The sequence below is a fragment of the Alosa alosa genome, chromosome 11, assembly GCF_017589495.1.
Source record: "Alosa alosa isolate M-15738 ecotype Scorff River chromosome 11, AALO_Geno_1.1, whole genome shotgun sequence".
Classification (NCBI taxonomy): domain Eukaryota; kingdom Metazoa; phylum Chordata; class Actinopteri; order Clupeiformes; family Clupeidae; genus Alosa; species Alosa alosa.
Window position 1 is genome coordinate 35,396,509 of NC_063199.1, and position 25,791 is coordinate 35,422,299.

General features: G+C 43.1%; 1 protein-coding gene across 1 annotated transcript in view; it reads left to right on the forward strand.

The window, feature by feature from the left end:
- The first annotated feature begins 2,035 nt into the window (after nt 1-2,035).
- Nucleotides 2,036-25,791, forward strand: part of mov10l1 (Mov10 like RISC complex RNA helicase 1) — a 35,714-nt gene continuing 11,958 nt past the window's right edge. The window contains exons 1-16 of the mRNA XM_048256264.1: nt 2,036-2,352; nt 2,635-2,738; nt 3,060-3,247; nt 3,451-3,610; nt 3,703-3,815; nt 7,497-7,681; nt 11,087-11,224; nt 11,382-11,828; nt 12,873-13,070; nt 13,859-13,973; nt 16,201-16,378; nt 17,022-17,092; nt 17,260-17,351; nt 18,572-18,630; nt 18,720-18,811; nt 18,909-18,993. Of these exons, the coding sequence (XP_048112221.1) occupies nt 2,648-2,738; nt 3,060-3,247; nt 3,451-3,610; nt 3,703-3,815; nt 7,497-7,681; nt 11,087-11,224; nt 11,382-11,828; nt 12,873-13,070; nt 13,859-13,973; nt 16,201-16,378; nt 17,022-17,092; nt 17,260-17,351; nt 18,572-18,630; nt 18,720-18,811; nt 18,909-18,993 (2,212 nt within the window). The 5' untranslated portion in view covers nt 2,036-2,352; nt 2,635-2,647. The remainder of the gene's footprint in view (nt 2,353-2,634; nt 2,739-3,059; nt 3,248-3,450; nt 3,611-3,702; nt 3,816-7,496; nt 7,682-11,086; nt 11,225-11,381; nt 11,829-12,872; nt 13,071-13,858; nt 13,974-16,200; nt 16,379-17,021; nt 17,093-17,259; nt 17,352-18,571; nt 18,631-18,719; nt 18,812-18,908; nt 18,994-25,791) is intronic.

The following is a 25,791-nucleotide window of genomic DNA, read 5'->3' on the forward strand; positions in this document are numbered from 1 at the left end:
AACCCCTATCGACTCTGTGACCTAATGACTATGAAGCTCTAAATTTGGCACTCCCCCATACATTTGGCTCTGTGTATACTGTGCAATGCCAAGATGATTAGCACCTTTCCAGCAGGCCCCTGTGTGTGTGAGTTATGGCTTCCATCCCTATTTTTGTCAGGGTGGACCTCCAGCTATCCAACCTCAGCAGAGGCCAGAAAGTTCTAACAGGGGGACTTTGGGAAGCACCTAGAAAGAGACGCGACAGTTACATGAACGGACAGTGATGTCACCTTGCCTGGACTCAACTGTCTTCCTGGAGATTATCTACTATTTGCATGTTAGGCCTGTTTTGGTCAGCATCACTTTGCAAATTGCCGAGCAGTTGTATTTGTGAGAGCCTAAACACAATAAAATTCAATAATATCCTAGTGTCTCTGATATACTATGTCTGAATCTTCTGGAAAATAAATGTTTGAAAGCATAAAAGTTCCTGTCCGTTTCCTTTCCACCCTGGTACACAGCTGGCAATGCTACCCACCCAAATATGTACATTCATTTCCATAAATCCAATGGAAAAATCTTCCCTTCTGAACAAGACAATACATATTTCTTCAAAATAGCCTGCAACAAAAGTTATGAAACTATCATAAGGAAAAACATGCATATTTTTTCCTGTGTGCATAACTGTGTCATAAAATCGTTAGATAACTCCTAAGCTTTGAACTATGATTTCCTGGAAAACTCAGGTATTCAGTTGCCTAGAGACATCTGGCTGAATCTACTCTACAAGTATTTCAAGATCTGCACAACTATCAAAATCTTAATATAGATGCACCACAGAATAAAACAACATGAGAGATGGTATCAGATGCTGAGGAGCTGGCAGCATCTCTTCTGCCCCAAGAAATTCTTAAAAATGAAACATGTCTGTTTAAGGTAAAATACAAAGTACAAAGACAAGAACAAAACTGCCAAGTACTTTTCAGAATGTGCCTGAAGATGGATTGTGATACTTAAGCAGGGCACAGAAAAGGCCAGGATTTGTTTAAATGTGGACTTCCAAGGACTGAGTCTCATCATAAAAATATCTATGCACACTATGTCACAGGAGCATCATCTTAAATTACAAATAGTGTGGGTGAACCAAATACCCCTGACATGAAAAACAGCATTGAATGCCAGCTGCAGGCCTAAACAGGTTATATGTGGAAAGTGAGTGATCTCTCCCTCTCTGGCACATTCAAGAGATGGTTTATATCATATGGATTTCAGATCACATCAGCTGACTTTAATATAAATGAAAACATTCAAAAGTCTTTCTTTTTAAATGCAGATGTATATTGTTCACAGGTCATTTGAAAATAGCATAGGTGCATCTTTTTGTACTTCGGTATTAATAAAATAAAACAAAATGGTAGATTACAATGTCTACGACTAAAAAACTTACCTAGTACAGTATGTACCTGTAATAGAACCCTGGCCCTCTTGGTTAGCCTTGTGTCTGGTGGGCTGACTCAGTTTTAACTCATGTGACTGGCGGAGTTTTATCTGGGTCCTCTTTGGATCTTGCGACTTGCGGACCAACCTGGGCAGCCTGTCTGCCATTCGGGCGTGAGCCTAGCGACTTGCGGGGCCTATCTTCTATGTATATAGTGTATATTTGTACATAGTTTGATCACATTTAGCCTAACAAAAATCCATTGTTTATCCAAAAAAATATTTTGATCTTCAAAAGTGTCTGGAGGGGCTTTACTACACCCTCAAAGCAATGCATCAACATTCAGAAGAGCACTCATGATTCTGAAATGTAAGATTATTATGTTTACAATAACTAAACTTTGACTAAATAAAAAAACGCCCTTAAACGCCCACAAATACCCGTGTTTGTGTGAAAGAATACAACCATAATGATAGCAGGTACGCCTATTCTAGGATGGCCGGCCCAGGTGATTTTATTTTTGAAAGCCTTAAAAATGTATACACTTGCGCCCTCTGTTGGTGATAATTCGGACATTATATTTTACAGTGTTTTGGGCCCAGAAAAGATCACACAGACCGATGTAGTGAATCCCCTGATTAAACTGACGTCATTCATCAGCAGATGCCAAGGTCGACACCACAGTGACAACGATTGACCAGCATGTGCAGTAGATTATTTTCCTACGTAAACCTGAGTTGAGCGTGGTAACAAACACCGTGCATTCATATTTGTCCTTTGGAAACGTACAATTCGACTTGAACTCCAAATTGGATCTTTTGAGAAGTTTAGCTTGCGAGGACTTCTTGTAACGATTGCCTTAGCACAGTGAAAGGAAGCACGCTAGGCTAAACAGTCTGCACGTGAGAAAAGTGGGATACCAGCGTACACGTGTGAGTTGTCTGGCTGTCTTTAACTGGAGTGTTTGCCTAATTTAAGGAGTTGTGTTAATATGAGTAAGTTTTAAGGTCTTGTCTTAACAGTTGTCTTTGGAATTGTCCTCAAGTTAGTAACCATAGCTCTTCTACTTGCTATAAACTTCTACGCATATAAGTCTTGGTTATTACGGCCCAAAAAGATGGCTAATACCCGTGGCTGTGGGCCATGCTGATAAACCTAAAGTTTGCTTGAGTTGTTCCTCGTTGATTTGATGGTTGGTCACCTCTCTATCCTAGGCATTCCTCTATCATGGCAACAGCTGTGCAATTTGTGTTATCCAAACTACTGTGGCCCTTGTGGAGGAGAGCTGAGGGCAACGATGATGAGAAGTTTGGTACAGGTTTGTCTTTAACTTAACTATGCAATAGCACGAGTTCTCCACAATTCGGTTTGAACGTTCAGAACCATTGCTATTGCACACTAACTTCATCACACCTGTTGAGTCATAGCAACATTAATTCATTTTAACCAAACTGAAGTAATTGCACAATACCTGTCATTTGCAGAGCTCTCTCTAAGAGTTGTACATGGTAATTTTAAGTCACAGGAGTGATATTCTTATCTTGAAGGATTTCATCCTGCATGTTTTGATTGAAATTCATTGCTACACCTTTGCGAAACAAAGTGAAGAAAAGAACGAAATCCTTATTTGATTCTGTAGCTACTGAGGAGATCCAACAGGTGCGTGGAGGCGTGGTGACTCGCCTGTGTCAGGACTACGGGCTGATCAACGACTCCATCTACTTCACCTCCAGAGAGGTCCTGGGGGGGGTGCCCCTGCGGGCGGGCGATGCTGTCAGCGCAATAGCAGTGCGTGACGGAGTTCAGTGTGGCTGGAGGGCCATCAGGGTGAGTGGAGTGAGCTTTGGTGTGTGTGTGTGTGTGTGTGTGTGTGTGTGTGTGGGGTCAGGCTGTGTTACTGATGAGCTCATGGTCATCTCTATGGGTATGACTATTGCTTTGTTAGCATGCATGCTCTTTTGATCTTTTTTTTATTCTTATTATTTTGACGGATGCTGATCTTCTGATCGTCTGTTTCCCCTCCTCCTCAGGTGGAGCGCCAGGCTGATGCGTGGGAAGACATGGGAGAAGTGTCGCTGGAGAACGACTTTGAAAAGCTCCGACCGCTGGTTGGCACAGTGACCTCATGTGACTGCGATGGAGGGTTCATCAATCAGACAACCTTTTTTTCACACTCTGCATTGTGTGAAGGTTGCTGACTACAGTTCTCCAGAGCAAACACACATTTGTATAAGTTGCAAAGATTACGGTGGTCATATTTGTCGTATCTGGTCTCTTTGTAGGCTATGAACCAATGAAGGGAGACTGGGTGCAAGCGCAGTATATAATCAGTCCCACTCACTGGTCCAGTCAGGCCCGTACGGTTTCCCCGCTGCGTTATCGCCGCCTCGACCAGGTCAGTCTGGAGCACTCAGATTGCAAACTATTCTGTGTGTAGACCTGCTTCTCTGTCCCTCATTAGACCAGGTTTCACTTCCACAGTTCCTGTTAATGTGACCGTAAGAAGTGTAGTATTCATGTTGAAGTGTAGTATTCATGTTGAAGTGTAGTATTCATGTTGAAGTGTAGTATTCATGTTGAAGTGTAGTATTCATGTTAATGTGAGTACGAAGTGTAGTATTCATGTTAAAATGTAGTATTCATGTTAACTCATTATGCCAAGCTGTTTTCGGGAGCTTTGTCCTAGAGTGCCAGCAATCTAGACCATTGTTGATGATTTTTGTACAGCCACAGCATATTCTGTGTTATAGCTTATGAACACATACAATAGCTCGATTAAAAGGTGATACTTTAAGCTTTCGGTGGGTGCAAACCGTGTATTTCTACATGCCTCTGTTCCTGAGAAATCCCAAGCTAAACAGTGGCTAGTTTTCATCAAAATCGCTGTTTTTTTTTTTTTTTTTAGAAATGGAGATGTAACGTCTTTCATGAAATATTAAGTGTTGCCTGTTACTTACTTGTGTAAACTTTCCGGGAAGTGATCAACGAGACTGCCACCTAGTGATAGACCCACGGAAATGGCCTGGTTTTGACCTGACATGCATGCGTCACTTGGTGTGTTTCCATCCAACTTTCTAATGCGCATTTAATCTATTCGAATAAGAAATCCCGGTTGGAAACACGTGAAATGAGCATCAAAAATCCTAATGCGCATCTATATTTGATTCGCTAGAGGGGGTGGATTAACTCTCGATGCGCATAAGGTATAATCTTGAATAAAGTTGATGGAAACGGTTTATTAAGCAAGATCGTGTGGCGTAGCCTTCAGAGAATCTCAGCAATCTCTGGCGCTTCCCTATAACATTAGGCAACTTGATGTGTTCTCTTGCTTGTTTCCGTAGAATAAAACAAACTGAATACACACTTCGGTGCACAGTTGTTTTGCTGACGCTAAATTTTTCGCCAACAACTCGATCGACACACATCGCAAGTTTATACAACTAGTGCAGTGCTCGTTCAAACATGCCATTCCTGTAGAAAACCTGTAGCCTGATTACATGCCCGCAGGTATGCCTGCTTTAACAATAGGATGATGGGGGAAAAACATCATTCCAGCTAAGCATTCAATAATGTATACTGAATATCATAATATATAGCCTATAATTAATGTGCAGTAAGCAGAATTTAGGCATGACTGCATGTGATTTCTACAGATCAGAATGGCATAACAAATGTTTTGAGTTAAGGCTATAGGCCTAGCTTATTGCATAACTTTCCTGATAGTAAAGACAAGCCATTTTGTGATCGTTTGACATTTGCAACAATGTGACTCAAAAGCAGTGTTTGGTAGCATAAGTGACGTTTCTCTGTCTGCCACTTGTTGTCTAGCTGTGTGGCACGTATTCTGAAACGTTAAATTCGGGACCATTAGCCTATCGCTTGTTTCAATTTGGGACCTTGCAGTCGGAAATGTAGTTTGTTTATTCAAAGTCTCACATCCAATGTAGCCTGGGCTATTCAAAGCATCAGTTTATTGCACATACTTTTCATGTAATTTTGAATAGCCACTACATACCCGTGTTTGTTGGCGTGTTGTTGCAAAATCCGCGTAATCATTTTATGCAAGCAAACATAAGTCTTTATTGTTAAGGTCAGAGATGATAATCAAACATCTTGCATTTTAACCGTGATTTAGTGCTGCCAAATCTCCGCTTATCCTCTCTCTGGTCCTGCGTGCAGTGCTGTGTGAGATGGTGGCTATGGTAGAGCGGAGAAAGCCAACGTGTGCTTCTTTTACTGATATATAACAATATATTTAGCTTTTCTTATCCAAAACAATGTCAAACTATGCAATGCACTTACTCATGCCAGTAGCAAGACACTACTCATGCCAGTAGCAAGACACCTGCCAAGTTTGAAAATGAACGGACCAATGACACGCAGACAGACGTTCCTCCAATTTATGGATAGATAGATGCGATGGCTTGTTTGTTTGGATAGGCATCCGACAACGAGTACTCGGGGGCAACAGCCAGGTCTATCATCCGTCATAATTCTTCAAACCCTGACTTGTGAATCTAAAGGTCTCCACCCACTGTTGGTCAGTGAAGTAGAGCTATAATCGGGCCTTAAAATTTAAGCCCGACAAGACCCGAGCCCCACAGAAATCAGCCCGAGCCCTGACCGAGCCTGAGACTGACAGCTTTTTAAAAGCCTGAACCCGTTTACAGCCCTACATTATTCAAATGTCCGCACGCATGCAGCTCTTTTGCCTTTTGTCAAGAATGAGTAACATTTGACATCATTTATTCATGACTAATGTAGCCTAGGCCACTTGGAAGTTGGAACAAAGAAATAAAATAGCCCAAGTCCTCTCAGCATTCTGAAGTTTGGGGAACTCTCCCATACGCAGCCCTGACATTAAATAGTTCTTGCTCCAGCTTTTCAAACCCCTCGCCATTTACGATATTAAAAGGCCTAATGCCTTTACAGCGAAAGCTGACACACTTCTTCTCCGTAACCATTTGTTTCACCTTTGCAGGGTTTGATTTTGTTGCTGTAGCCTAACAAACGATGTGATCCTGATGGGCACTGACAGCTTTGATCAACAGGCCTTATCAGCGACGAATTCCCTGTCGTTCTACAGAATGTTGCATCCTTTGGATTTTACCACTGGCTCATTATTCTCATTATGCACATGATCAAAACTTTTCCACACCTCAGACTTTGCTTTCTTTTCCGGTGCAACTAAAACGCCAGTCACAAGAGGCCAGCCTCTGTTTCACCTCCTAAGCATCCATTTCTGAAATGATAGAAATTAAGCTCTACAGTGAAGTGCCAAATTTGACAAAAAACTGCGAATGACCTTGGTGGATTCCCAAGTGTTTATATTGGTCTCCGACCCGATTGCGCAATATAAACATTCTCCGCCTTCTCCTTCTAATCGATATTAAACAAAATATTTTCAAAATTAAGGAATGAATTAGGCCTAGGGCCTAGGCTATTCCGACCGCAGAGAGGAGGGCGTCCATTTCACTCAACGTAGGCAAAGTGTCCCCAAATACTTAGAATCAATAGGTGTTGGAAACGCTGACTAATGCACATTTTATTTATGCGCATTACCACGGATGCGCATCACTAATTCGCATGAGTTGGATGGAAACACGCTAACTGATTCGACCCAAAGCGGCAACTGAGTTATGATAAAATGTCCAGATAAAATGTCCAGATTGTGCGTTTTCATGAGTTTTCGATCGTCATATATTTAATTTCCATTCATCACAGTTCCCAAAATCACATATAAGGTGTGTTAGAGTGTCTAGTTTCGTAATTAAAAAAAAAAGCTAAAAACGTAATATTACGTTTTTGGCACTCAATGAGTTAATGTGAGTAAGAAGTGTAGTATTCATGTTAATGTGACGGTAAGAAGTGTAGTATTCATGTTAATGTGACGATAAAAAGTGTAGTATTCATGGCTGTAGCAGGTGATGCTCATAACCAATTACTGCACTTTGTCATTTTGCAGATATATTTTCGTTTCTGTTACCTTCAGCCTTAGTATGTCGAGACAAAGTAGTAGATCTTTCCCAGAGAATACAGTATCTCAGATGGTGTGTGTGTGTGTGTGTGTACTCAGGTGCGCGTGTCCAGTGTGTTCGGCAGCAGTGGCGTGGTGGAGGACAGCGTGTTCTTCAGCCTGGACGCGCTGCTGCTACCCGCTCAGTACCGACCTGGGCCGGGCGACCTGGTCAGTGTGGTGGTGGTGGAGAGCAGTCAGTCCTTCTACTGCTGGAGGGCTCTGTGCATGGCCCCGTCTCACAGGTGAGAACGGAGACGCAACCCAGCACCCACGCCTTGCTCCCAGAGTGTACACCCAGCACCCACGCCTTGCTCCCAGAGTGTACACCCAGCACCCACGCCTTGCTCCCAGAGTGTACACCCAGCACCCACGCCTTGCTCCTAGAGTGTACATCTAGCACCCACGCCTTGCTCCCAGAGTGTACACCCAGCACCCACGCCTTGCTCCTAGAGTGTACATCTAGCACCCACGCCTTGCTCCCAGAGTGTACACCTAGCTAGAAGAGCAAGCTGCCAAGGACATGGATACAATATCTAAGAAGCAAATATGATTTGTACCTTTCTTACCTTACCTTAAGTGTCCCACATACTCGCCACTCCCGACCGGTAGCGCGACAATGTGACGTCACAGGAGCGCCGTAACCATTTATACTCGCGCGTGGTGGTCGCGACACTAGTTGCTATATTCTCCTGAATTGGCCTCAATGGCAGTAAAAACTACCCTCTGTGATGATGCTTCAGACTTCAGTTGCTGCTATTCACAACTACCATCATTACCATTTAGTTTCCAAGGTGTGTGCAGATAGATAGATAGATAGATAGATAGGCTACTTTATCCGTGGAAAGAGAATTTTTTTCAGGCCTTAGCAGATATCCTTTGGTTGAAAATAAATATCTTTGTTACCTTTTGCTGGATTATTGGCATGTCCCTGGGTCCTAGTTCTTTCATCTTAATTCCCTGTGTTACATCTCTCTCTGGTAGCTTCATTAACTTATCCAGCAAACTATTTAAAAACCACGACAGTGTTTTTTCACAGAATTGGATTAAATTTGTGGTGGTAGCTGACTTGGACAACGGGGGGGGGGGGGGGGTATTAATAACGTCTTGGTAGTGTATAGGTCTAATTGAGTGCCTCACATAAGACGTTCGTGAGTAACACAGTTAAAAGGCTGCTGATGTGTGGATGCAATTCATAACGTTTTCTACATAGCTAAAATAAATGTTGTACTTCTCCTTGCAAGCACTTTGGAATTTTGGAAAACACTTTTCCATTTACATTCAACGTCAGTCTATAAAATTAGCCCTTCAACGAAACAAGCAGCTGTAAGTAGGCTACGCATGCTAAATTCAACATCCAAACAGTATTCTAACGTTAGCTTTGAGATACTGCTTGATTGCATAACTTAACTTAGTTTAGTCTCTTCAATGTAGCCTACTATGTTGTGATAAGACCTTAGCAGAGTTCACTTCAATGCAGCAGTTTTGAACAAATTTGCGCAACATGGTCACGATGCTAAGTGGATTTAATAGCAATTTAGCCAGACGTCTTCTATGCAATGCTTCTTTGTGGCAACAACAATCCTTCAACAATCGTGAATATTTTGTTAAATGCACAGAGGAGGGGCAGCAGGCTACGAGAGAGAGTGGGGCGGGGTAAGGAAAGGTGCGTGCGTAAATAGCCCAGCTCAATGGCAATGCAAGGATTTGATCCTATATTTAATTGAATTTAAATTAAATTAAACATAGAATATTAATATGTGGTGGCCAATTTTGATTTAATTGCGCACTGCCACAGATTAGTCAATGTATGGGAAACACTGCACAAACTCTCGCTGGTAACAGCCAGGTTAATTTCCCTCTCTTCTCAAACTGACTATTCAAACACCATGTTTATTTAAGATGTGGGCTAGGAAAAAATGCCTGAATGTGGTTGATGTCTGTATAGAGCAGTGGTCCCCAAACTTTTTCTTCCGAGGGCCAGCTTACTATGCCTGGCTCTAAGAGAGGGCCAGAGACTCGGAGTATATCAGTAACCATAAATAGCTTAGTGCTGTGAACAACAGCAGTCTACCTTAGTTGAATATTCCATTACATTTAATCTATAGGCTATTGCAATTTAATACCATTGTTAGCTGTGTTTATATTGCCATCATGCCATATCAGTGTAAAATGTAACTCAAATTAAATAATACTAATAAAAATACTTGCATTCCCAAAAGTATTAGCAGGGAGTCCCAAAAGTATATTTTATTAAAAATGTGTGAACTCTGAACATTTAAAGTTCTCAAACTATGAGAATTTTATGAAATTAAATGACCACCATTCTAACTTTCACTCACCTGAACTTGTGACCTCTTTGTATGAACATTTGAACGGGTAAATACAAAATAGAAATAATTACCCCAGAAAATCCCAGAAATATGACTTGAATAGAAGTTAGTTAGTTATTAACAATTAATTGATAAACTTTTACAATACTTTGAGCACTGATGCAGTCAGCATAGGCCTCTTACATTGTTTGCAGGTAGGCCTACATTTCATTCCGTTTTTGATGGCAAATGCGAAACAGCGCCAAAACAACCACCAGTGGACAAAAAGAGTATTACATGTGTACTGTTAAGACTCTCCATAGAGAATGAATGGGGGAAATTGCGGAGGTTATAGTTTGAAGATGTCGTACTCCCGTGCGGGCCGGTTGCTATATACCACGGACATGTTTTGGAGGGCCACCCAAAATGAGGTGGCGGGCCGTAGTTTGGGGACCACTGGTATAGAGGCACGCATGCTCTCTGATCTTGGCTTCAAGCTCATCCTGCTTGTCGCGCGCATCTGAAAAAAATCTCCTGTGCACGACCTGCCTGCATGAGGCTGAAATTTCTTGTGCGACAGAGGAAATGACGCAATTTTGAAGTCACATTGTCACGCTACCGGTCGGCTACCGGACGCTTTACATACTGTACCTTTCATGATTTTGCTGGATAATGCCATTTGATATATGAATGTAAAATCTGAGCAATGAGATCGACGTAAAATCTGTCCAGTAATTGAAGTAAAGGCAGAAGATGGCCAGATGCCTGATTTTCATACATATTACTGGCTTTGTTCTACCTGTGCTATTGTTGGTAAAAATATTATGTACCAAAGTGAAATATGAGCTCCAGTCACGAAGAAGTACAAATCAAGATGCAAGGTTTATTAGGCTGTATACAGGAGAGAGGCACACCCGTAGCACAGCGTACTCGAGAATATGCGTCTCTGACTTGACACAGAATCATCCAGGGTTTAAGTACCCGACAGTAAGAAATAGATAATCATACAGTGACTGTGGCAACGCCAGGAGACATTCAGTCTACCTTAATCAATGACGAAAATGACTGTTGACGCAGAATAGACGACAGCAAGTGATATCCACTCTGGCGCCTTACATTATCATGTTTAAAAGAACAGTACAGATATCACACTGGGTCATGATGCAGACGTAGAATCATACTTTCAGTGTCAAAGTGACCCCCTAGTGAGACATGCAGAACATTAAACCACATACTGAATATTGGGCCCAATGCTGCACATTAAACCAACATATTAAAGTATTGGACATAATGTTCAATTCCATTTTCTCTCACTATCTATCTCTTTGGGTGTGACAGTGCGGGACCTTCGCTGCCCATGCCAGAAGCAGAGCTTGAGTCTCTGCTGGAGAACAAAGAAGGCCTGGTGGTCAGTGAGGTCACTGACTTTGGAGATCTTCTGTTAGGAGAGAGCAAAGAGCTTGTGATCTGGATAGAGTGAGTGTCAAATTACTGAATAGTTAACCATCTGTATATGTTATTCATCTAGATGGCTCACTTTGAAATGTTTTCATCCTGGTGCAAGTTTGAAAACCAAGGACATGATGTAATGGCTTTTTTAAAAGTATATATGCTCCCCTGTACTTTGTGTTAGGAACAAGGGCTCAGAAGCCCGTCAGCTGAAGTGCTGTGATTTTGCTGGCTGGGATTCACAAGAGCAGTTCACCTTTATCCTGGACCTGAGCATGGCTAACTCTCTGGATGGCAAGTCGCCCCTCTTGCAGCTTGGCAAAATGTGGATGTTCAATGGCGGGCCCCAGGTGCCAAGCAACCCGTACACAGCCTACATGCGAGCTCGCGTGCCCGCGCCGGGCAGCATCGGGGGCTACGGCTTCTGCCCACTGCCCACTTTCCCCGGACGGGTAGAGGACGAAGAGCAGCTGCAGAGAGACGAGGTGGACGGAGACGCCGAGGGCTCGGACGTTATGTACGAGGAGCTGCAGCAGGCCGCTGGGCAGAAGAGCGCCACCCGCAGCCTGGAGAGAGACCTGCAGATCGCGCCCGGACAGAAGGGCTCGGTGACCGTCGGCTGCCGTGGAAAGTGAGTGATGGTGGTGTTGGAAAATCAGAATGGATCAAAGTCAATTTAACTATAGTGGTGGCTTTCTTAATCTATTTCAATCATTTTACAACCTTTCCAAGATGTTAGTATATTTTTTTTACACTGTAGGAATCGCATACTACAGTACAACATGTATTCATACTAACACGATCAAATTTGTGACTACAGAGTTTTATTTTAGCATGGGGTTCCTTCACAAAAGAGACCTGCATGTCACAGCATGGGGTTAAAATCCTTAAGTTCTTGGCTTTATTTTTGAGGCAAAAACGTCACTTTTTGTTTCTTTCTATTGCACCTGCCAGGGAATCCGTGTTATATGTGGCTAAGCTGCTGCCTAGCAGGTAAAATACGTTTAAATGGCTATAGCCTACATTTAAAACTTATTTATTAGCTAGAAATGATGCCTGTGTGTGTGTAAAAAAAAATAAGTACAGGTCACCAGCACACCAGTTCTTTTTACATTCTACACTAATGAGTGTTCATCCAAACACATACGCACACATACGCACACACACATGCATAACAGTTTGCAAATGGAGCAAATAGCAAGTGTACCCTGTAGCCTCGTTCTGGCCGCCGGGTGAAGGCGAATCCCACTATGTAGTAACAGTTTTGTGTTGTTTCTCAGGTAGTATTGAAACTGATTAGAAATTAAATGTTTCTGTATGAACATGGGGTTAAGTCAGTGTAACAGACTTACTGTACTAATGATTAATGACTCAGTCTGATCTTGCCCTTGCACAAGTCTATATATTGCATATTTGCATTGTCCAATAGGAGCACAAGTCTATATATTGCTTATTTGCATTGTCCAATAGGAGCACAAGTCTATATATTGCTTATTTGCATTGTCCAATAGGAGCACAAGTCTATATATTGCTTATTTGCATTGTCCAATAGGAGCACAAGTCTATATATCGCATATTTGCATTGTCCAATAGGAGCACAAGTCTATATATTGCTTATTTGCATTGTCCAATAGGAGCACAAGTCTATATATTGCATATTTGCGTTGTCCAATAGGAGCATGGGTCGCTGTGCTGAGCTGCTCCTGCTGCACTTCTCCTCCTTCACCATCGGGCGGCGCCTGGAGGTGGCAGTGAGCAGCAGGGAGGAAAGGCTGTTGCTGCCTAGTGCCCCCTACTGCCCAGTCTCCCAACTGCGACAGCAGCAGCAGCAGCCGACCACCGTGCGCACAGTCATGGCCCCTGCTCCAGTGAGGTCAGTTCTCTTTCTCCCTCTCTCTCTCTCTCTTTCTCTCTCTCTCTCCCCTCTCTCTCTCTCTCCCTCCTTCTCCCCCCATGGCGGGGCGAGTTTCAACCAATCATGTGGAGATTTTTAGGGGGGTGGTGGGGGGATCAAGTCTGAATATGCTTTTTACAGGATGGTTGATGACATTGAGAGCTTTCTGGTGGTATGGGGGGGGGGGTTGTTGTGTGAGGGTGGGGAGGTTGCTGTGTGAGGGTGGGGAGGATGGGCAGGTTGTTTATAACATATGAATCTGCTCTGCGAGCCCTGTGATGTTTCTTTTTAACTTGTAACTTGTATGTGTTTTTAACATGGTTTTATTGTGTAGTGGTTAAACACCTGATATTGTTTCAATGAAGGAGTGTTAAGCCTCCCCCCCCCTTTCTTTCTTTCTCTCTCAACTGGCTCTTTCTTTCTTTCTCTCTCTCTCTCTCTCTCTCTTTCTTTTCTTTCTTTCTTTCTTTCTTTCTCTTTCTCTCTCTCTCTCTCTCTCTCTCTCTCTCTCTCTCTCCCTCTCTCTCTCCCTCTCTCTCTCCCTCTCTCTCTCCCTCTCTCTCTCTCCCTCTCTCTCTTTCCCCCTCTCTCTCTCTCTCTCCCTCCCCCCCTCTCTCTCTTTCTCCCTCTCCCTCCCCTCTCTCTCTCTCTCTCTTTCTCCTCTCTCCCTCTCCTCTCTCTCCCCCCTCTCCCCCCCTCCCTCCTCCCTCTCCCCTACCTGGAGAGACATTTGCATGTATAGTGACATTTGTGTGTTTTGTTGTCAGGACATCAAAAAGGCACTTGCCAAACTTTTTGGGCACCTACCCAGTGCCCCAGGCTCTTCGTGATTGTGTGGAGTCCAGGAATGACGTGCTGGTGGTTCAGCCCCAGTTGGGAGAGGTTGGTCTGGTATAGATAGATGATAGATAGATAGATACTTTATTGATCCTCAAGGGGAAATTCAAGGGTCTCAGTAGCATACAGACATAACACACAACATGCACTTACAGCAGAAATGGTAAACATAAGTATAAACATATAACTAAACTCCACTGTACAATAAGACAGTAGAAGATAAGACTGATAAGAAAACTAACAATACTAAATACACTATATAAGTTAAATTAAGAAAGTCCAATGTGCTTGAGGGTGATCAAGCATAAGACGCTTGTAGTGACAGGGCCAGGACTGGTGAGGTGCTAAAGGGAGTGAGTGTCATGGTGAAGGTGCAAACAGTAGCCCAACCATAGTCCTTAGTTATGTGTGCCTGGCAAGGTGCTCAAGAGAGTGAGTGTCATGGTGAAGGTGCAAAAAGTAGTCCAACATTAGTCCAACAGTGCAAGAGTAAGGTCTAGAGACCAGCATACATAATAGAGGTGTAGTGTTTGTCCTTTCTGTGTCTTGCACACAATAATAACGGCATGCTATAGGAAGACTATAATGCACATAATATAGAAAGACTGTGTCCACATAAGATATTGACATGCTATAGAAAGACCACATGCACGTAATATAATGACATGCTATAGAAAGGCTGTGTGCACTTAATATAGCGGCATGCTATAGAAAGACTGCATGCACACAGAACTAGATGTACCGCAGAGCGGTACAAAATATGACCGCCGCCCAGTCCAGCACATTTTTTCCACAAAAATAAATCACGCTGAAAGGCCTATATGATTCTAACTGTCTCACTAAATTGCATTATCCACACTCTGTTCTCACTGGTATCTGCTAGACAACAAGTACCAAAACATGATTAGTTCATAGATTTCACATGTAAAATTGATTTTATACAGCCCCACCCCCATCTTGCCTGTTCATAATTCTGAGAAATTCTTGAATTGTGTGCATGTGTGCGTGCACACGTTTATGTGTGTGGGTGTGTGTGTGTGCGTTCTTGTGTGTTTGTCTGCGTATGTGTGTTTGTGCATGTGCATGCATGCATACATATGTCTACTGTGTGAGTATGTGTCATACGTATGATTACTGTGAATGTATGTGTGTGCGTGTGTATCTGTTTATGCACGTGTGCACATGGAATGGGTTAACATGACCCCTGGAGGCAAACATACGGAAAAAATTGGTCATCCTAGGCCCTACGGTTCTCAAGATATTCACAGAAAACTGTGTCTGCCCTACCCTCCTTTCGGGGGTCCAGTCCAGCGGGGGGGCTACAGATCAAAACGAAAAACGATAGTTCAGCCAGAGATATTGTGATGAAAACACCTCATTTTTTGCTTTTTAATTTTTAACTAGGTGGCGCTATACATGAAATAAGTGGTAATGGGATGGGTTGACATGCCCCCTTAAGACCAACATACAAAAAAAAGGTGGACCTCCTAGGCCCTACGGTTCTCGAGATATTCACAGAAAACTGTCTCCGGCCACCTACAGGCCAGTTGGGGTATAGTAACATAAATTAATTTATTGTGTGGCCCCCCATGAACGGAATTCCACGAAACTTGGCGTGCATTCAGAGGGTGTCATAATGATCCTACACTTCCAATTTCTTGCAGTTTTGACTATGTTAGGTCACAGATACCTGCGATTACAACACCTCATTTTTACTTTTTTGTGTTTAACTAGGTGGCGCTATACATGAAATGAGTGGTTATGGAATGGGTTGACATGGCCCCTTGAGATCAACATACAAAAAAAAAAACCCTACGGTTCTCGAGATATTCACAGAAAACTGTGTCTGCCCTACCCTCCTTTGGGGGTCCAGTCCAGCGGGGGCTACAGATCAAAACGAAAAACGATGGTTCCATGCTATCCATGTGGGGTTACATGCCCACCAAGTTTCGTGTACCCCGGTCTTTCAGTGTCCCGGGAATCCTTGACGGAAATTTGGACATCTGCGAAAAAGGAAAAAAAAAAAAAAAAAAAAATCTGACTAAACCTATATGACCGCCGCTTTGCTGCGCGGCGTCATAATAACACACAGTAGATTTAGAATATACAAATTCTGCTCAACAACCTGAAATGCAAAAAACATCTGTGTGAGACAAGACAGAAACACTGAAGTGGATAAGGAATGCGTCTGCCTGGTCTAGGTTCTGTCCCCTTGACCCTGTCCATCCCTGGGTGCTGCTGACACGTCTCCTCTGCTGACCTCTCTCCCCAGCCACTGTCCCTGGCCAACCTGCAACAGCGCTTCTCCACTCTGCTGTGGCTGGAGGAGCTGCATGCCGAGTCCGAGCTGCGGGAGTTCAGCATCAGTGGCGCGCTGCTCCGCAAGGGAGCCGTCCACCTGCACCTGGAGGTACCTGGCCTGGCCGAGGGCCGGCCCAGCCTGTTCATCGGTGAGCAGCTGCCCTGTTAGGGGCTGCACAGTAGAATAGAGCCTTGGGTTACTTAGGGGTGCACAGTAGAATAGAGCCTTGGGTTACTTAGGGGCGCACAGCAGTATAGAGCCTTGGGAAAAGTAAGGTTAGGGATGCATTAGCTGGGAACTCGTATGTACTTTAAATCTGTTAAATAAGAACAGTGCTTTAATGCCAAATAAACCAATGCTTTAAAATTGCTTTGAATAAAGGTCTACAGAATTTGTTAACTGTAAATGATTGTCTGCCAACTGTGAAAGCTACTCTAACTAGATTTATGGAGGAACCTTAGTGTACTGGCTGCTCCTCCCTCTGACTTCAATTTTCTATTATGAAATAGCCAGCAGAGAATGAAAATGTTTCCACTGTTTGCTATTCACATGCACTTGAAACCGCAGCCGAAACACTTGCTCAGGAGTTGTGAGCGCAGATGCACTTGAAACAGCAGCCAAAACACTTGCTCAGGAGTTGTGAGCGCAGATGCACTTGAAACCGCAGCTGAAACACTAGCTCAGGAGTTGTGAGCGCAGATTCTATTTTGTTAACCTAATGATCTGTTACAAAGGAAATAGCTGTTGGCTTTTTGTGTGTCACTTTGATCCTGTTTTTTTTTTTTATCCAGGTGACAAGGTGCTTCTTAAAAAGCCTCTAATTGGGGGTGTGGTGGTGGAGTATGTTGGCTATGTCGCAGAGGTAAATACCACATTGTGAGTCGGTCGTGATGCTTGACTCATGTGAATTGCGTTGGAGAATTATGGACGGATGGCCAGAAATAGCATGTGATGTGTTGTACCCAGTGACCGTTTGTTGCCTGTGACACTCTTACACTCTCACCCTTCCACTTTGTCTGACACCATTAGATCAATGAGGAGGATGTGAGTCTGCGAGTGAATTATGATTTTCATCAAGCCTACCTTGGGGAGCCTTTAGACGTGGAGTTCACCTTTAACAGGTAATCCCCCTCCATTCCATACACTCTATTCAGTATTCATCCGTGAAGGCCTTCCATTCCATACACTCTATTCAGTATTCATCTGTGAAGACCCAATGAGGGCCTGGAAACTTGGTTTATAGAGCTATTGTGTCTGATGTAATGATTTGATTCAATTAGGAAGATAAAACATTTGTAGAGCTGTAGAGCTGTATTTGTAGAGCTGTAGAGCTGTAGAGCTGTAGAACTGTAGAGCTGTAGAGCTGTAGAGCTGTATTTGTAGAGCTGTAGAGCTGTAGAGCTGTATTTGTAGAGCTGTAGAGCTGTATTTGTAGAGCTGTAGAGCTGTAGAGCTGTAGAGCTGTAGATGCTGTAGAGCTGTAGAGCTGTAGAGCTGTAGAGCTGTATTTGTAGAGCTGTAGAGCTGTAGAGCTGTAGAGCTGTATTTGTAGAGCTGTAGAGCTGTAGAGCTGTATTTGTAGAGCTGTAGAGCTGTATTTGTAGAGCTGTAGAGCTGTAGAGCTGTAGAGCTGTAGATGCTGTAGAGCTGTAGAACTGTAGAGCTGTAGAGCTGTAGATGCTGTAGAACTGTAGAGCTGTAGAGCTGTAGATGCTGTAGTCCTACCTCTCTCTCTCTCTCTCTCTCTCTCTCTCTCTCTCTCTCTCTCTCTCTCTCTCTCTCTCTCTCTCTCTCTCTCTCTCTCAGGCTTTGAGCTGTAGAGCTGTAGATGCTAATCCCCTGTTTTGGTTTTGTATTTATTATATTTTCTTTCTTTCTTTCTTTCTTTCTTTCTTTTTTCTCTCTCTCTCTCTCTCTCCAATTAAATTGAGCTTTATTGACATGACAAAAAATACAATTTGTATTGCCAAAGCATACATGTACGTAGTAGTGTGTAAAGAAAGAAAAACAAAACATCATACATTACTGCAACGGCTGTGTGTGTGTGTGTACGTATCTTGCTGTGACTCTTGCACTCTTTTGTTCCTCTGCTAATAATAATATTCTCAGACTTGGATCCTTAAAGTTTTGAAGGTCTGAATTTCTCTGAATTTAGAAAATAATTGATCTTGTATATCTTTCCATTGGCAGCATTCAGCCCTAAAGTGTAGCTCTGTTTCTATGGCACCTTGGTTGCAGTTGGTGCACAGCCTGTCTTCTCTGGGCAGCCAGGTTTGCCTATGTCTGCCCTTCCAGAAATTATTTGAATTTAAACATTATATTATGATGTCCATCATACCAGGTTGACTATGCGTCGGTGCCATCTGGCCATTAATCAGGCAAAGGACTTTGGAGATGCTGGTGAGTACTGTCTCTGTCTTCCATTTCACTGCTATCGGTTTCACCTTCATTTGTTATTTCCACATTGCTGACCCTGTTCTGCTGCCCAGTGCTATTCCCCAGTGAGTTGACCCCTCAGGCCCCTCAGTGGGTGGGAGAGTGGGGACCAGACGAGCCCCTCAGGGGTGAGCAGGAGGAGGCGGTGAGTGGAGGGGAACAGGGAGGAAGAATATTTGGGTAGTGTGTCATTTAGGTGGGTGTCGATGACCGAGCCTGCGGCCCCATTTTTATCATTACAGAACCAGGACGTGGAAGAGAATCATAATGGTGCGGGTTCAAGTGTGATCGCAGACATGAAGTCCGTTGCCACTCAAACAAAAACAGGTAAAAATCCACTGTAAATACTATTGTGCTATGAGGAGCCAAATCTACTGTAAATACTATTGTGCTGTGAGGGTGGAGAGAAAGTGGAATAGAGCATTAGGTCCAGTATTCCAATATGTGGTTTAATGTTCTGCATTAGGTCCAGTATTCCAATATGTGGTTTAATGTTCTGCATATCTCATTAGTAGGTCACTATCTGCAAATCTCATTAGTAGGTCACTATCTGCATATCTCATTAGTAGGTCACTATTTGAATATCTCATTAGTAGGTCACTATTTGCATATCTCATTAGTAGGTCAGTATTTGGCTGTGTACAGGAGAGAGGCAAACACCTATGGAGCTAATTTTGTCTCAATAATATTTGGATATGCGCAGAGGGGGATCCACAAATATTTCTTGATTTGCATGTGTGTTTTGATATCTACAAATAAAAAAATCATATTTGTAACTCGTATATTGATTTTTACAAATATAGATGTGCATTTGTAAATAAAATGCCATTTGTAAAATTGATTGTGATTCTGTGATTCTGCATTTGTGGATCACCAGCACACGCATTCTTCGCTTTCCAAAGTTACGTGTTTTTAAGACGTTCTTCACATGAAAGTCACGCAAATCCACACGTAAATAGGCCTACTTTAATTCACCGGCACACAGAAATCGCAATCCAGTAGATGGCGACATCTACAAATATTTCTTGACTTGCATTCGTGTGTTGACATCCACAAATAAAAAAAAAACATATTTGTAACTTGTAAATTGGTTTTCACAATTGTAGATGTGTATTTGTAAATTAAATGGCATTTGTAAAACTGAAAATTGCCTTTGGGAAATCTAATTTTGCATTTGTGGATCACCAGCACACAGTTCTCGTTTTCGCATTTGTGGATCAGCATTTGTGGATCACGTATTTTTGAGACAAACTTTATGCAGAGAAGCCACCCAGATCCACAAGTAGCCTGTTGACACTTTTAATCCAGTAGATGGCAGTGTTGTTCTATGGGACTCATAACCAAAGATTCTTTGCTCATAACACAACAAGCTTTTTGATGGAAAAGTGGTGTTTAATTTCCAATAATCTTTGTTTAGTAAACGCATAAAACCGTCAGTTTGCAAGCGAAATCAAGAATTGCGATCTTTGAGTTTGTTTATAGTTACCTAGCAACCGAGGCTTTAAGTGTTAAAACCAAAGATTCTAGAACAGAGTTATGAACATCAGACGCTTGAGTGAAATCTCGACCTTATTAGTGATTTGATAGCCTATCTTATGCGCTGTGTTTAAGCAGGCCGTGAACAAAGGGTTAACTTATAGCCTACAGGTAGAAAAAAGAAAAAATGGTGATAATATAACGTTAGCTAAGTTAGTTTGCCTGCTAGCTAACTTATCAGTAGCCTAGGCTGTACAGTCTCTCAATGGGAATTTATGTGATCTATTTACCAGTGCAATAGCTACTTCTGTCTAAATAATAGGCCTATTTATCTCTCCTTATTCAGTGTAAACTTGGAAAAAGACCAATTGGGCCTTTCACACGGTCAGTTCTTGCAGTTCATTACAGAGTAAAAAAAAAAACGCATAAAACCGTCAGTTTGTAATGTAGGCCTACAAGAAATGTGGTAGCACAGTGGTTAGAGGAGTGAGCTCTGACCCCAAGGATTGTTGGTTCAAATCCAGACTCAGCACAACATTTCACATACAGTTCCAATTCTATGAGCCCACCTGAACAGCTGTTTTAACGTTGCCAGCTGTTTTTTTGTTTTTTTTTACTCTGTAATGAACTGCAAGAACTGACAGTGTGAAAGGTTGCTAGGTAACTATAAACAAACTCAAAGATCGTAATTCTTGATTTTGCTTGCAAACTGACTGTTTTATGCGTTTACTAAACAAAGATTATGGAAATTAAACACCACTTTTCCATCAAAAAGCTTGGTGTAAAAGGCATAACTTGTTAGATTTAAGAACTAGAAGAATCCAAGATGGCGGCGCGTGCACACGCAGCGACCTCTCTCTGTCCCAACCGAACGGTGTTTTGTTCGTTTAATAAGTGTTTGTCCGAAAGTTTTACGTGTTCGTCTCGTCTTACTACGCCGTACTACAAGTACAGCAGGCAGTTTCTACTGGACATCTGCAAAAGCAAGTTTTGCAGCGTTCTGGACTTTGCAACAGAGACGCTAAAGGAACTCGGACTACTCCGGCCTGCAACAACACCGGATTCACCTGCTACTCCTCCCCCTCGAAAGAAAGCGCCGGAAGCGGTGTGCGAGGAAGCAGAAGAGGGGCAAGCGCGGAGGCGTCCGGGACAGGCTAGCGGCCAACCCAACTCGCCCAGCCATACCATCCATTCTCCTGGCAAATGTACGATCACTGGACAACAAAATGGATTACATACGACTGCTGAGATCAACGAACCGGACAGTGAGTAACTGCTGTGTGCTCGTCTTCACTGAAACTTGGTTAAATCACCTGTTCGCAAGCAGGTAAAAGTGTGGCCTGAGGGAGCCTCTGATGCTCTTCAAGACTGCTTTGATACAACAGACTGGGAAATGTTTAAGCAGGCAGCCACTTACAACAACCAGACAGACATAGAGGAGTATACAGACACTGTAACCTCTTACATCACCAAGTGCATTGATGATGTGACCCACACAAAAGACATCATCACTCGGGCTAACTGGAAGCCATGGCTGACAGGGGATGTCCTCAGGCTGCTGAGGGCCAGAGACAAAGCCTACAGAGCTGGGGATGAAGCTGGCATGAGAACAGCGAGAGCCAACCGGTCCCGTGGCATCAAGGAAGCAAAAAAGGAATACACACACAAGATTACCACCCACTTCAAAGACAGCAGGAACGCACAAAGACAATGGCAGGGCATTCAGGCCATCACGGACTACAAGCCCGCGCCACAGAGCTGTGAGAGCAACATCCCTTTGCTCAACAATCTGAACCGCTTCTTTGCTCGCTTTGCAGCACAAAACAGCACTTGACCACAGAAGACCCCTCCCCCTCCAAACGAGCAGCCCCTGTGCCTCTCTGCCGACAGCGTGAAGAGGACACTTGCTGCTATCAACACCCGTAAAGCAGCAGGCCCAGACAACATCCCAGGTCGTGCGCTGAAGGACTGCGCTGAGGAGCTTAAGGATGTCTTTAACACTTCCCTGAAGCAAGCCATCGTCCCATCATTTTTCAAAGCTGCCACCATTATACCTGTGCCGAAGAAAACTGCTCCATCCTGCGCCCCGTGGCACTGACACCCATCATCATGAAGTGCTTTAAGCGGCTTGTCATGTCACACATCAAATCCATTCTCCCCCCCCACCCTGGACCCCTTCCAGTTTGCATACCGAGCCCACAGAGGTCCACAGAGGATGCAATCTGCTCTGCCCTCCACCCAGCCCTCACCAACCTGGAAAAAAGAGACTCATATGTGAGATTGCTGTTTATAGACTTCAGTTCTGCATTCAACACCATAATACCACAACAACTCATCTGCAAACTTGACAAACTGGGACTCAGTACCTACCTCTGCAACTGGCTACTGGACTTCCTCTGTCAGAGGCCCTAAAGTAGTACGTGTTGGCAACAATATCTCAAGCAGCATCACACTGAGCACAGGGGCCCCCCAAGGCTGCGTGCTCAGTCCGGTGCTCTTCACTCTGCTGACGCATGACTGCACTGCAACCTACAGCAACAACCACATAGTGAAATTTGCTGACGACACAACTCTGGTGGGTCTCATCACCAAGGGCTTACGAGACTCAATACAGGATGGAGGTCGACCTTCTGACCACGTGGTGCAGGGACAACAACCTCCTGCTGAACGTCAGCAAGACCAAGGAGATTGTTGTTGACTTCCGGAGAGGTCACACCCAACACCTGCCACTGACCATCGACGGTGCTGTGGTGGAGAGAGTGAGCAGCACCAAATTCCTGGGGTGCACATCAGTGAAAACCTCCTCCTGACCACCAACACTGCATCACTGGCTAAGAAAGCTCAGTGCCGCCTGTACTTCCTATGAAACTCAGGCGCAGCAAGTGCTCCACCAGCCATCATGACCACATTTTACCGAGGCACCATTGAGAGCATCCTCTCCAGCTGTATCGCTGTGTGGGGCGGAAGCTGCACTGAATACAACAGGAAAGCCCTGCAGCGCATAGTGAACACAGCTGGAAGGATTATTGGTGCCTCCCCTCCCTGAAGGACATTTACACCAGAAGCCTGCGCTCCCGCACCACCAGACTCACCAACAGCTTCATACACCAGGCTGTTAGGATGCTGAACTCTCTCCCCCCTCCACCCTCAGCCACATAACATCCTGGACTTTTGGACCCACAATGGCTGCCTTGCACTACTCCACTTGTACACTTGCACACTTTGCAACTTGTTGTTGTTGTCCTGTTGTCCTGAAAACACTTCTGAACACACTTCTGCTGCTCTTACATAACTTGCACCACTATGCCACTTGCATACTTAGGTCAAACAGAACTACCTCAGCCATTTATTGGCCTGACTTTTGCACTATTATATTGACTGTCTACTGTATGCACAATTGCACAATTTCAACCAAATTTTGCTGCTCTTATTTCTTCATTGTATGCGCCTTCTTATTTACTTTTTATATTGTTTACTTGAATATTATGTTTGTCTGTGGACCTAATTGGTTAAAATATGTCTTGTCTCCACCGTGAGATAGTGGGAAACGTAATTTCGATCTCTTTGTATGTCTTGACATGTGAAGAAATTGACAACTAGATGTACCGCATAGCGGTACAAAATATGACCGCCGCTCAGTCCTGTACATCCGTTCCGCGAAAATAAATCACACTTCAATTTGTCTCCATATTTTACTCCATCCCCCACTCTTGAAACTTTTGTGTATGCTTGTTTGGCATGCCTGAGTGTGTGTGTGCGGCTGCACAGAAAGTACCCTACTGGTGCTGAAAAGGTGAATAGATTGTAGAATAGCCAAAGAAGATGTAGAATTGTTATAAAACCTTTAAAATCTCTAAACAATCACAAGTAGGGCAGTTCATCACAGTTCATCCATTGCAACTGGATTGATGAAAGGTCACTTACACCTGTAGGCTACATTGTATTTGGGAAAAGCAAAAGGTATCAGCATAATGTTATTTATTTATTTATTTTTTATGTATTTATAAACAAAAACATCTCTGTCAGTTCCATGCCGTTTTTCAACAGCTATCAAAAACAAAGGTCATTTTTTTTTGGATGGATGGATTTTTTTGTGAATGTTTCTTCTTCTACATAAGATTTTAGTCATCTTTAGTTCATGTAATACTTTTATTGTCAATGCAAAATTAAGTAACAGTAGTCTGAAACGTTATTGTTAATGCACAAATTAAGTAACAGTAGCCTAGTCTGAAACGAAATGCTGTTTTACATCTAACCAGTGGTGCAAATAACTGACATGTCCAAATGGGCCTTGATGAAATGCGTCGCTAGACTGTTCATACACATTTTAACAGGCCAAAGTTGAAAAGCTTTTGTCCGTTATTGTTAGTGCAAATATAGGCTGATTCATGTTCCCTTGCATTGTTTAACTGAGGTCCATGGCTAGTCTGGCTTTCATCAGACCAAGCTCAATCTTTTAAGAAATCAAAAAAAATAAATAGCGGGCAGATCAGGCTGGGTTCACCCAGCCTAGTCCATAGGCACCGATATTGTTTAATTTTCCGATTGAGATATACACGCTCTGGCTATTCTAAATGCAAAAATGCATCAGGGAGTTATGACAAAACGGTAACTAACAAACTAGATCCTAATAGAAAGTTGTTAGCTTCCCTAAGCTACAGGTAGGATTATAAGGTAGGCCTATTGACAACATAAATTGTCAATAGGCTATGCTGGCGACACAAATAAAATCTCCTTTGAAACCAATGGCTTACGCCTTTACAGTATCAAGCGGACTTAAACTGTCATATCGCGGGCTTAAAAGTTGTAATAACATTCACGCAGCTCCATGAGTCAAGGAAAGCGCGAATGAAGTAGCCACTTCTAAATGGGACCCACTACACAGTAGCTTAAGGTGTTTTGCTAAAGCAGCCATAATGAAATGAAGGTGTCATTGTTTGATACTTCACACACATCGCGTGCTTTTTAATTTCACAGACTACAACTACCAAGCTGTAATCAAAGCACATCGATTCCCTCTCACACCCTGCACGACTTAAAAACAAAATAAACAGGCGCCTCAGTCTCACGCATGTATAGGCAAAACTGTATCAGACCGGTGTAACGTTGGTAAATCTTCCATTGCACAGAATGATTTTGTAGCACGTGCAATAAATGACAGTCGAAAGATACAAACAGTGCTGCTATACATTTGCTTGGTATAACCGCATTTATAGTTTTCTACAAATGCAATAAATCAAATGCCTCCATCACGCTTAACGGTAACATTACCTAGGTCCTTATTGATATTACAAGATTAACGCATTCCTGCAGTAAAACCAAGCATGTCCGATAAACATCCTTAGATTTATTTCGCTTCAAGAAGAAATGGGAATTACACTTCATGTGAACATCGTCCTATCCTTATTAGATGTTCGCTCAAGTAAATTACAGTCCTTGTATGAAGCGTCCATTGTTTTTCCAACCCACTTTTAACTTCCAACAAAATTACGCCTCACTGCAACGATCGCCATCTAGTGGACAAACGACTACTTCAAATACTGAAAAATGCAGCCATGATGATGATGATGAATATTTATTTTGGCTTTCTTTTTAATCCTACTGATTTTCATTTTTTTTTTTTTTTACCGGGGGCAAATCACAAATGAG